This window comes from Wasmannia auropunctata, unplaced genomic scaffold (assembly GCF_000956235.1).
Source record: "Wasmannia auropunctata unplaced genomic scaffold, wasmannia.A_1.0 LD334376.1, whole genome shotgun sequence".
In the NCBI taxonomy this organism is placed as follows: Eukaryota; Metazoa; Arthropoda; class Insecta; order Hymenoptera; family Formicidae; genus Wasmannia; species Wasmannia auropunctata.
Window position 1 is genome coordinate 95,566 of NW_012028514.1, and position 12,874 is coordinate 108,439.

General features: G+C 45.2%; 1 protein-coding gene across 1 annotated transcript in view; it reads left to right on the forward strand.

Moving 5' to 3' along the window:
- Positions 1 to 12,874, forward strand: part of LOC105458735 — a 75,308-nt gene that overhangs the window by 53,021 nt on the left and 9,413 nt on the right. The window contains exons 5-6 of the mRNA XM_011704255.1: positions 6,475 to 7,406; positions 7,622 to 9,242. Coding sequence (XP_011702557.1) covers positions 6,475 to 7,406; positions 7,622 to 9,242 — 2,553 coding nt within the window. The remainder of the gene's footprint in view (positions 1 to 6,474; positions 7,407 to 7,621; positions 9,243 to 12,874) is intronic.

The window sequence follows — 12,874 nt, forward strand, 5'->3', positions numbered from 1 at the left end:
TCCGCATCAAGTAAATCTCGAGTAAAATTTCCGTAAAGATAAAACCGAGTTTCCGTATGCTAAATGGCACACGATGCCTGATTGTGATTAAAATCGCAACGCACGATTTGAAAACGCGAATACGGGATTTCTCGTTAACTCGACGAGCCCGCCGCACAGCGAGCAGCGGAACGTAAGATTGAATTTGAAAGCAAAAGTAAACTCGCGACACGATTAATTCGAAGTGTCCATAAAGGGATTGGGGGTACGCACGGGTTGGCCGGACGCTCGAAATCGGCGGGTAGGTTTCGGGCACGTTCGAAACCCACTCTCGGTTTACCTCCGTCGGATCCCGACCCTTTTCCCGTCGCAAACGATTGTGCCCGCGTGTGACCACCGACGTAGATTTCAATTGCGCAATGTCTACCGACAGGAAAGCGAATAATCCACGCGTCGCGCCGTGATCGACAGCTTTGTGCCTCGCACCCCCTCCCCCCTCCCTTCTCTGGCCCCCCTCTTTTTTTTATCGTCGCAAAACCCTTTTCAGCGAGCCTAAACATTGATTTTATTGGCAATAAAATCAATTGAAGTTAACGACGCGGAGCTGCATTCGCACAGTTGCTCTTAACGAGGAGTAAAATCACTGTCGAGAACCAGCCGAGCGTGAGGAAATTTAGGACTGCATTTTAGGGTTTCCCGTATGTCCTATACATTGCATAAGCAGCCGAGGGAAGGGGGAGGGGAAAATCTGTGCTACTCTGCATAGGAGATAATTTGGAATCAATGGATATTTTAAGAAAAGATTTTTTTTATTAATTACACGGAAAGAACGATTTTGTTGAAAGGTCTAAACATTTTGCTGAATACAGATCTGAAAATTAATTCCTATTGAATCATCAAAAAATTTTGTTGGAATGTTATAAAAATGATAAGCACTGCTATAAAACGTTTTGATATTCTAGCAATTATTTTGACTTTCTCACAAAATTATTTTGATTATTGAATAAAAATTATTTTCTGGATCCAGCAAAATTATTCTTTCCGTGTAGGTTTCAGCTATTGTAAGCAAAAGATTGTGGGATTGATGTTTATGCAGAATTATTGAAAAGTGAATGACACTTCACGACAAATAGAAACGCATCCTTTCGATTCAAAGCTGTCAGTTTCATCATTGGACAGCTTGATACGACACAGTAATCAAAGGACATCGCGTTGGTACGGTTCTCTATAAAGGATCGACGTACCTCTCGTAATCAGTCGTTGCTTCAATCATCTCGTACTATGCGTACGCATTCGAGAACGTGCGTCCGCAGCGAGTCGCTAAAAAACGCAGAATCTCTTCAAAAGTGATGGCCCGCCCATCTCTCTTTCCGATATCTCCTTCCCTTTGTAGTGACAGCTTGTAATCGTTGTCGTGATTCTGATAACTTTGACTCGTTAGTAGTCTTCTTTTTGCGTCGAAAAGATGACGGAAGGCGTAATAAAAGGGGTTCGAGGAAGATGTACTTTTATAAAAAAAAAAAAGAGACACCGATGCTCTACAGAATTGCTCTGTCGCCATGCGCTACGAATAATCTTTGCTGTAATCATACATTACGACAGTGCGAGATTACAGGCGACACTAATTGATTAATTCGAGCTGCTTTGCATAACAACGGGACAGGAACTTATCGCTACGTTTATCAGCTCGGTATCTACTTCCCGGACGTATTTGATAATCCTCGGATGATTTACGTTCATCTTCGCGCGACCAAGCGTCACGATCTTCCACGACCCCTGACACGACTGACACATTTCGCACGAGATACTTTGGCCAATCTCGCGATCGTAACCGTGGATCCTTGGCGCGACGGAGCCAATAACCGAGATTGGCTTTCGTTTCGTCGCCGCTCGGCTCTGAGCGGCTCGTAATCTTCAGCCGCTCCGTAAGACGCCCTGAAGATCCTCCCGAACGTTGGCCGAGAATATCGTCCCGAGGTCGGGCAATTGCGCCGCCCATCTTATGCCTTCCTTACCTCTTCTTTATCGTTTTCTTTCTCTTCCGTCCTAAAGACGATACAATCCGTGGGATCCACGATCCACATATCCCGCAGACACACTATCGCCACCTCGGCCACGTTACGGGGACAATATCTAATAAAAAGCGGAGCGAAGTGGTTCCGAGCTTGTGCTGGTGCGGTCTTCTTTATATAAAGATTTCCTCGGAATTTCTCCCGCTCTACCGCGGCTGGCCGTCAATCGCAGAGGAAGCGAAAGATTGCATAAACGGCATTGGCGGCATTACGACCGTCGCGATTCTAGATGAAGTCACGTGTTCCGGATTATCATATAATCGAGAGTCTGATCCCAAGATAAAATACCGCTGGAATAGTTCTGGAGCTTTGTGCCAACAGCACGGCGAGACACATATATGTGTTATAACGTTTATCGGAATGATCTTTCTTCGGAATAGGATTGCATGATTATCGTCATTTGCGCACAAATATGTAATTATATATGTAACTTAAATAATTCCAAACGCATTCCGAAAACTCCGATTAATATTACATCATTATTTGTTCAATCTTAGACTTTAATTTATATTGTTTAAATTTGCGATTTATTTAGTGGTATAATATTATTTGTATACTTAAAAGCTTTATTTGATTATTTAGTAACCATAATTATACATTGAACCAAATCGAGCTTGGATTGTTCTATTTAATTATTCCCAATGATTTGGGGCAGGTAATATGAGATATATATCGTTACGGAGTTCATAAACGATTTTTCACAGCGGATCGCGTTTCGTGACCTTTGACGACTTCGTTCCTAATCGAAAATTAATTGCAATCATAATATCGTTTTCTACTGACCTTAATCGATGCGGATAACAATTCTAGCGCACGCGAGTTTCTTTCGCCTCCTCGTCTAGTTCGCACATTGATTCCGCATTGTATAAATCCGAGATGGATCGCCTTGGACGTTCATCTTCGTTATCTACAGACTCATGTAAACAGGATGCATGCGACAGCGTTTCGTGTTATCTGCAGTGATTGCTAGGCGAGGGTTGTCGCTCACTGGCCGTAATAGATTCATTAGGGTAGGCACCGCTGCCTACCCCCGGCGTATTGTCACCCCTGGCTCTGCATACACGTACCCTCTTTCATTTTCTGTCATTCGATCACTCATTCGTATGTAGTATCCGTTACTGACTCGTCTACACGTCCGAGCGTGCATCGTTATACACGATAATTAGCCATTAATTCGTCCGAATTCGTAAGCAGGTTTTTCACTATTAGTTTTATTTTATATAGCACTTATTTTTGCTTCCTGGGCTTTAATTATGTAAAAAATATAATTTTATGTTTTACATAAAATTATATTTTTATCATATAATAAAAAATAATTCAGTAAAATGTATGAATGATCATTTAGAAAAGATACTAGTCTCTTCACAATTATATCTAATTTATATTACTCTAAATTTCCACAGATACGCGCCATTTGCAGATAACTAATTGAGCTCAACCGCTGTCCCGAATTTTGCTCGTCAATTCAAAAAATTCGTTTACGTCACACGTGCGCATTTTTTTTTCAACTGCTATATGTAATCCAGTCCAATTTAATCGAACTGCTCGATCATCAACCTTCTAGCTATTCTCCCTTTCGTGTAGTCGACCCTCGCGATGGATATCTCGCAAATCAGATTATCGATCGTTAATCAATATCACTGCAATTTGGCGACATGCCAGCATGCTTTTGTATACCTATACGTTTGTGTGCGCGTTCATTGGAAGGCCATTGCTGTCCATTGCAGTTTTTCTCGCTCGCGAACGGATAATCGGTCTCGATGCGGGTGGGCGATACAATTGGTCGTATGTAGGACAGCCTTCAAACGTAATTTTTGTGTACCTCCTATGCATCACAAAAGCATAAAAACAATCGCGTGTCGTCATACGTCATATTCTAACTTTTCGAAACAAAGAGCTTTATTCTCCATTCAATCGTAGGCTGCTTCAAATATTGTAACAAACGCAAATAGCGTTTTCTTGCTTATTGCAGTATTTTAATATGTTTATTTTCCCGAGAGAGAGAGAGAGAGAGAGATTTAATCCTCTTGCTTGAGTTGCACGAACGAAACAGATGCAAATACATATTCATGTCTTCTTCGATCTCACTCCCGCCGGTAGGTTTCTTTATCTTGTTTTTTGTTCCCCGAGGATTGGGTTCCCCTATCTCTCGGCACGTTTCTCTGATATAATTTTATCGTGATATTACACCAACTGCGCAAACAATATTGCGTTTCCTCGTTAGCATTCCTCTCTTGATGCCGCCGCATCCGGTGTTGTATTTTTACCATTAATCCCGTGGATCGGTACACTGTTCTCTGAACTCTACCCGCATACCGCACCATTTTTAAATGTTTAAAAGTTTAACGATGAAAAGTTTCGCCGAACAGAGTCGGTGGAAAAGTAGCTGCAGGTGAAAAGAGAAGGTAATGGATCCTCGCGACCGTTTTTCATTCTCGCGAATGGGAGGGTTGGATCATCAGTCGCCTTCCGCGATCCTGGCCCTTTGTGAAAGTTTGAATACGTAGACAACGTCTGGTTTCGCAGGGACCATTTCTTCCGCACAGCTTCTCGTATCCGAGACTCCTTCGCCGTTTGTCACCCGCTGCCAAGAATGCGCCGCGAATTCGAAGGAGAAGATAAAATGGAATCGCACGCGATTCGTTCCCCCGCGCGCGCGGTTTTACGGGTAGTGCGATAATTTGCCGAATTCATTGTCCAGGAATTAATTCCCCATTTTGCGCTCCGCGAATCCCCCAGCCGCCACTCCTTTTGTATTTGACCGTGGAAAATGAAGTTCAGGCCCTCTCGTGATAGTGAAATACGCCGGAAATTGGGGATATCCTGTCGTGTTATGGCTCCCACAGTGATTTTATCCGATGAATACCATGAAGTATGTAAATCCGTGTTCTACTGAACGCCCGTCGGTTCTTCTCAATTTATTTATAAATTTAGCGTAATATTCGTTCTACTGAATCAGCGCATAATTTTCTGCGTTGAATTTAATAAACTCGAAATTATTAAAGCTTAGTCGGGTGGACATACAGTCTAGTAATTATAAAATATCTATTGTATTGTAGTAGCGTATATAGTAATATATATCTCTTTAATACAGAAAATTATGTAATCTGGGAAAATCGAGTTGGCAGAGTTTCCATTAAATAAATCGTGAATGTTAACGAAATTGAACGTATTGAATGGTAAGATAAATGCTCAAAGCGCGATTCGTACCGTTAAATAACAACGTGTACATTGTGTACATATAATGCGCCCGCGATATGATTACTCATATTGTGTGCACGGAGATCGATCAGAAACAAATTACCTGGCGACAAAGAGACGTACAGAGACCGCCGGATTGCACTCTAAGCGGTCGATATCCGCATCCTGATGCCGCGAGCCTTTGTGTCTGGTCCAATCCGGATGCTGGATGGACGATGCGATGGACCGGAGCGGCTTCCGATAATAATTTTTTTTTTCTCCCGTTCGGCAAGTTCGTCCGTTTATTCGCGGCGGCGCCCTGTCAAAAGCAGCAACCAACGTAGTTTATGGCGCATCTCGTTCTTGCCGCCCTCGCAAGGAGGGAGGGGAACGAGGAAGGATTTCGGTGGGGCCCTCTCCGGTCGAGCATAATGCGCCCATTATCTTCAGTCCTTTCGTCTATTCCGCATGTGTACCTTGCCTATATAATGTACCGGGTGTCGCGTAATTTCGTGCCTCCTCCATTCGCTTGATCTTGCTGTCTCTTTCTCTCGTTTCTTGTCGCGAATGGCCGTGACACGATCGTAAAGCCTAAAGAAGCATTAGATGAGCTTTAGATGCTCGAACGGGTCGACGAATGCGAAGAGGCTGAAAGGGGTGGTTGGACAAGATGTGGGGTGGAGGATGGGACGTCAGGCAAGGAAGCCGAGGACCATTACGGTAATATCCCACGGACGGAGGAAGTGATTTTTAAGGAGATAAGGCTGCCATTTCAAGGCAATTTTGCTTTCCCCGTAAGCTTTTTCGTTCTCTTCCTTCGGCGACTCGAGTCCTCCCCGGGCTTCCTTTACAACAGGACGATTATGAAAATTTCGCGCCCTTTTCGGGGTTCCCGCAAGTGAGCTTTGTATGGCTAGGACATCTTTTTACACGTAAATCTTCTGAAATCTTTGCGTTCACGATCGATCGAGTTCTTCGTCATTTCTATATATTACATCGATATATATTTTAAGCGTTTTAGACCAACTGAAATTATTTTTTATACGTAGCATCATCAAATTAAAAATAAAATTGACAATTAAAGTCGGCTAATAATAAATTATCAAATTATTCAAGAATTATACATACAAATTATGTTTGTAATTTGCAATTAGTAGCGCTTCCGTTAATAGAGTAAAATCTTATAATTTTCGTTAATAGAGTAACATCTTATAATTATTGTTTTATATTGATGAATTTTCAGATCCTTCAGCGTCCGGTTCGTCTTGCGAGGACGACGAGGACGGGCGAGCGGTAATCGTTAGAAAACGGAAGAACAGTGTCTACGCTTCCTCTTCGAATCGTGCCCCATCGGCGGACAGAGATACTTTAATTTCGAACGACGGTCTGCTCGTGGACTGCGTCGCTCTAGTACATCTCACTGATCAATCCCCGACCGAGTCCGCTCAACCCGTGCGCCACCCGTCGCCGTATTACTACGGCGATCTCTTCAAGGTGCCGGAGCAACTGTCCAAATCGCAGCCGAGCAAGTACCGCAAAAGCGTAAGTCTCGATGTACCGGGCGAGCGTTCGCGCACACCCGGTATACCCAAGAGAAACTCGGTAGCGGGTGATGGAGGCTCGTACTCGTACTCCCAGCCACGGTATTATCAGCAACCGCAGCAGCCGTATCCACCGCCGCCGCTACCGCCGCACTATCGCAGTCAGGATCTAGTTAGCCCCACGTCGGGGAGCGAGCATGCTGTCCCAGCTAGAAACGAGATCCTCTCGTCGTGCATCATCACCGAGTGGGATCACACCCTCATGCCGCCACATAGGCTGCTGAGCCATGATCTGCCTACCGCCGTTTGTACCTGCGTCGCATCGCCCGAAGAGGAGGAGGATGAGCTAGACCGACGGCAGCCGCAAGTGGCGCGGCACCAAGTGCGCAAGCTACGACGTACGCGGAGAATAGACCCGCAGCCGATACTCGTCGAGGACGAGGACGACGTGGAGGGTGAGGACGAGGGGGAGGAGGGGGACGAGGAGGACGCGGAGCCCGAGGAAGAGGACGAGGAAGGGATGGCCAGGCAACGTCACCTCTACGAGACGGCCTTTGACTGCAAGGTCAATCGCTCCGACGACGATCTCGACGATCTCGATCGCGTCACCAATCACGCGGTACTGCATTCTCAGGTATGTACATTCAGAGGTTTATTATTAATTGAGTTATTGCTTTGATATTGAATTAGATACGTTCACAGAATTTTTATTTGCAAACTGTCTTGCCTTCATTTTGCTGTTTATTTCTAAATAATACTTTTTGTTGAATTTTACTCTGTTCAGCGCACAAGTAAGCTACATGTTATTATCTATTTGTAAAAGCAAATTTTGAATAAAATAAAACGCAGATTCGAGGTAGCGGTACCGCGCCAGTGAGTAGAACGAGTTCGTCAACGGACACGTCGAAGCAGCAACATCAGCAATCGCTTCCTTATGCCGGCCAGACGCAATCAAGCAAGGACCGTCGTAAGGTCGTACTTCTCCGCCCAAAACCGATTCCGAGCCGCTTACAGCAACAGCAGCAGCAGCAACAGCAGCAGCAGCAGCAGCAACAACAACAGCAGCAACAACAATCGCAACAACAATCAGACAATATATCTAGTTTGTCCCAGGATATCGAATCCCTCCAAATTAATTCGAGCGACGAGAAAACCGGATCGCCGAGATTACCGGCGCGTGATTACACACCGTCACCGCCATCGACTGCACCCTTACCTGCGAAATTTCATGGAAACCGAGACCATTTGCTATTAAACATTCGCAGTGCGCCAAATTTACCTTCGCAGCAGGATCATCCCCGCTTGAAGGACATGAGATTACCGGTGAAATCGTTGCTGCGCGCCAAGGACTCGCCACAGAGCAGCGAGGGTAGCATTCTCGAAATCAAAAGTCGGCCGAAAACTTTCGTCCAGGAGAACGTTGATTCGTCGGGTCGGCGATTCGACAAGGAGCTTATACTGGAGTTCAAGGACAGGCCCCGGGAGGAGAGGCAACGACCGCGCAGTCTGATCCGCGAGAGCAGGCCGATAATGGAGTTCAAGGGCAGGCCCCACGAAGCGGAGGGCGATGTCGCGCGGCCGCGCAGAGACGCCGGTCTCTTGGAGTTCAAGCTACGTACCTCGAGACGACGCATCGGTTACTCCAGCACTGAGAGCATGGCGACCAGCAGCAGCGGCGGCAGCATGGAGTCCATCAGGAGTAGCACCAGCGAGGGCAACAGGTCGACCAGCAGCTCCGACAGTCGGCACAGCACCAGATCACTGAGCTCCCACAGTTCCGACAGCACCGGCGGCACCAACTGCTACCATCATCATCAACAGACGCTGCCCGGCTTTCTAAATCACCACCACGCCACCAAACTGCACATCCTCTCGCCAATCTCCGACAAGTCGTCGCAAGAGCCGGCCTCGGAGACCTCCGACAACAATCGCAACAATAACTCGCAGAAGGCCTCGCCCGAGGAGAACGTCACCGCGGAGAATAACGTCACGGTGGGCAACAACACCAACACGAACGCAGTCACCTCGCCCATGGACACGTCCTTTAAGAAGCGGCGCACGCCGCAGAACAAGAATCTCATTAATCTCGCTCTGCAGTCGTCGTCGTCGGGCGACGCGGAGATCCAGGGATCGGACAGCGGTATATCCATTGAGTCGCGCGCCGGCATTAAGTGCAAACCCTTCGGATTTCACCTGTTGAAGCCGCAGCTTGACAATATTAATTTCGTCGACAACGAGCCGGAACTCTCGGATCTGCCCTTCGACATGCCGAAGCTGCGAAGAAGACGGCTGTTGATGCAACAGGATGCCACTACGTCCGGAAGCGCGACCAGTGTGGACCTAAGGGATCTACCTTTCGACATGCCGAAACTCAGGAAGCGTCTCAGATGTACTCAAAGTATCGAATCCAGCGCGTCTCAGGCGTCGTCCAGTCTCTCGGTACGCGACGTGGAGCCGTCTCTTTTGTTTGGTAAGTTCTCGTTGATTTACATACGTTTTCATACTAGCTGTAAAAATAAAAATTTCACCAAATTAGTAATAAATAAATGAATGATATAGCATATAAATATATAATCACTACTAACAATAAGATGATTATATTTTTCTTTAAAAATGTTTTTTATTTTAAATTATATATATATATATATATATATATATAAATGTATAAACGCAACGAGTAGTTTTTCAAATAAATCGAATATTTTTTAAAAAGGTAATTAAGGTAAAAGGCGAGCTAAGATAGAATTCGGGTTTATTTTTCTTTTTAATCGAGCGTCTAGCCATTAAATCGATAAAAACCGTATTTTCGGCACCTCGAGGTAAACTAAGTACTCATCAGGGCGGAGGGGCTACCGTAATTTGATGCTGATCGTTATGAACCTTCCAGACAACAGCTAACATCGTTAAGCTTCACTTAGTTGCTCCCAACGGCTGAATACTACGAACACACGCCTCTTCGTCAACCATGCATTAATGCCGCATACCCTTTATTAGTACACTAAATATATTGCAATATATTATTTATTCTAGTTTTTATTAATATTAATTTTCGGCACTAAAACAAGCATTAATAATTGAGAACGTAATTTTGCGAAATATGTATGACACAAAATAATTTCTCTAGAGATTATTTAAATATTAATACATCATGTTTATCACGATAATGAAACTATTTTTATATTATAGAAGTGTAAATAAACAACGGCATTTATATATGTATAGTGACTCATCTATAATTAAGGAACGAGCAGTAATTACGGACCGATGTTTTGGTAACTGCAATTTATCAAGTGGTATTGAAGTAACTCCGGCACCGGTGTAATTCAGATCACATTAATAGTACGAATCATAGGACATTAATAATTTATCACCGGCGAGTGAATCCGGTCCCGATGCATGTATACTATGCAAGTGCACCGCGAAACGCTCGGAATTAGTCGGGTGATTAAGCCGCCGTTGCTGCCGCTACCGTGCGTCGCACCCCTCTCCTGTTATTCCCCGAAGCTGTATCGTCCGACCTGATGGGACTTTGAACGCGCGTCGTCTACCCTCCGAGTTCCCAAATTGCGAAAGCTCTAATGCGAGAGCCACGTGAACGAGGCTCTCTCGCGCTGCACACATCGCCTACGGCCGAGGGTGCCGCAACCTGCGGTGACACCGATCTGCGAGAGAGAGAGAGAGAGAGAGAGAGAGAGAGAGAGAGAGAGAGAGAGAGAGAGGGAGGGGAGGGGGCGACGGTAAATGCTAGTACAAGAGGGGTAGGCTTGGGTTTTACGTGAGCTGATGTATAGACCTATCGGGGGATGAGAGGTAGGCGAGAGGAAGGAACGTGGGCGACGAGGAGAGAGCGGAGGCGACTATTTTTATCGTCGGCCGAATGCCAATAAAGGCACCGGAATGCCCGGTAAATCCGTTTTGCCTGGAAGTTTTACGGGTCCTTGGGAGCTGTTCTTTTTCTCGCCTGGTAGAACGCGCGCGTGGACCGACGACAACCAAAGCGCGCGACGAGTGATTCCTCACGCCGTGAAATACGCCGACGCGGATTTATTTAATCAATTACGGCCCCCCCCCCCCTCCTCGGGCTCTAAAGCACGGGCACTCGCTTTGGCGTCGTTGCTCGGGTGATTTAAAGGCGCGACCGATTATCACTTGCAGGCTTCGTCCGTCGACCAGGGGACAAATTATGCGATCGTGGGACGAATTTCTTTCAGTATTTCTTTCACACCGTTACGACGCGTATAATATCGTATAGAGAGCTATATTAATATATTCAAAAATTTCGAATTATCCTCTCTAAGATAACGCAGAAGTTCATCGCATCTTTTAAACAAATGTAATAAAATAAATTCATTAAATCTCTCACAGAATTAAATGTCTTCATTGCCCATTTGCGTGTGTGCATCAACTCGGTATAGAATTTATTCGTCAATGAAGTTGTGATACGAAGCGAATCGAAAATGAAGTGTACGGCGCACTCGATTTCGCCGATAAAAGCCCAGTCATGTCACTCAACTGCAATCGTCCTTTGAAGCAAACTACCCTGTCGAAAATATGAATAAATAGCCGTCGCCTGCACGGAGTTTAATCAACGTGCGGGTAAATACGTGAATGCGACGCGAGCGCGTTCCGCCGGGGCCGGTCCTTTCCGTTTGCCAGATAACGAAAGTGCAGCTGTCGCATTGCGTTCTCGCGAAACTATACACGTAAATTATTTCAACTACGGCTGGTCGAACATTTCACTGGGTGACGCGCTTTTCGTCGTTAAATATACGAGAGTGAAAAAAAGCGCGAGCGCGTTTTAATGACAACGAAAATTGTGTACTCGCTTGCGCAACGTGTAATTATATAATGTCGCGCCCGCATACATGCCCCGAGAGGCTTTTTAAAATTTCATGCATACCGGAGTCACATGCGAATAAATTCACATTAAAATATTATTCAATTGTCACAAATGTAGAACCAAATTCCGTTAAAAAAAAATTTTTTTTTAAATATGTATCCGATGCGGAACGCCGGCGCGCAATATTCCGCATCCCGATTTTGGCAACCGGCTACGGCAACTCGTGTAATATTTTTCCCGGTTGATGGATGTCGGATTCGTAAATTAGCTTTTGAAGAGGGACCAGGGAAAAAGGGAGATATGAGGGAAACGCGAGACGTCGAATGCGTTAGCACGTAATCAGGACCAGATTTCTCCAAAGATATATACCGCTTTTTATGCGTTTCGTTGTCGACAATTACTTTCCCGAAAGTGAGAGGCGGGGGTGTGATCGATCGGTTTCTTTCGCCTTCGAACTACTACGCGCGGCTAGCGTGGATCGTCTTATTGGTTTGTCAGTGCGAATAGGTCGTCGATCACGATAAGCCATCTTGACCGACGAGGCGATTACATTTTTTCGATATTTCTATATTTATTAGTAATATCATTATTAATGCTACTAATACAGTTATTGGTATTATTACTGGCTGTTTAATTAGCAATACTTACTCGCTTTTTATTACACTGATTTAATCGGATTGAAGAATTTCTTTTTTTTTTCGGTATATCGACTGTACCATCCCTTAAATCTGCCCTAGGCGGCTTTTGTCTACTTTTTCGAAAATAATGAGTAACGCGTCGGTCGGAAATAACGAGTTTGCCTTCAGCAGCTTAGAGTTTTCCTTCATTTTTACATTTCAGCGGCATTGACGGACGGCCAACCTCTGGAAGGAAAACAGTGCATTGTGCTTTCAGATAAACGGCTTGCGCCGGTCCACAATGCGCTGCAGAGACAGGTGGATAGAGTGTACACAGCCCAAAGCTACCGGCTTCGTTCTGCTTTTGCATACTCGCATCCCGTTCACAACGGCTTCGTGTGTACGCTCGTACATCGAGTGTCGATGTGTACGAGCACGTGTCACCAGGAAGATAGGCGCGTATTGAAAATATCGGAAATATTACGCCCTACTTGCGACAAGTTTGCACTGTCCCCTTTCCGACCGTCCCTTCTAAACGTTGAAACGACCCCGTCGATAGGCGGCATTATCGGTGAAATAAATATAATGGAATGAAATAATAAATTATAACAAACGACATAGAGATCTTACGAGAGCAAGAAGATA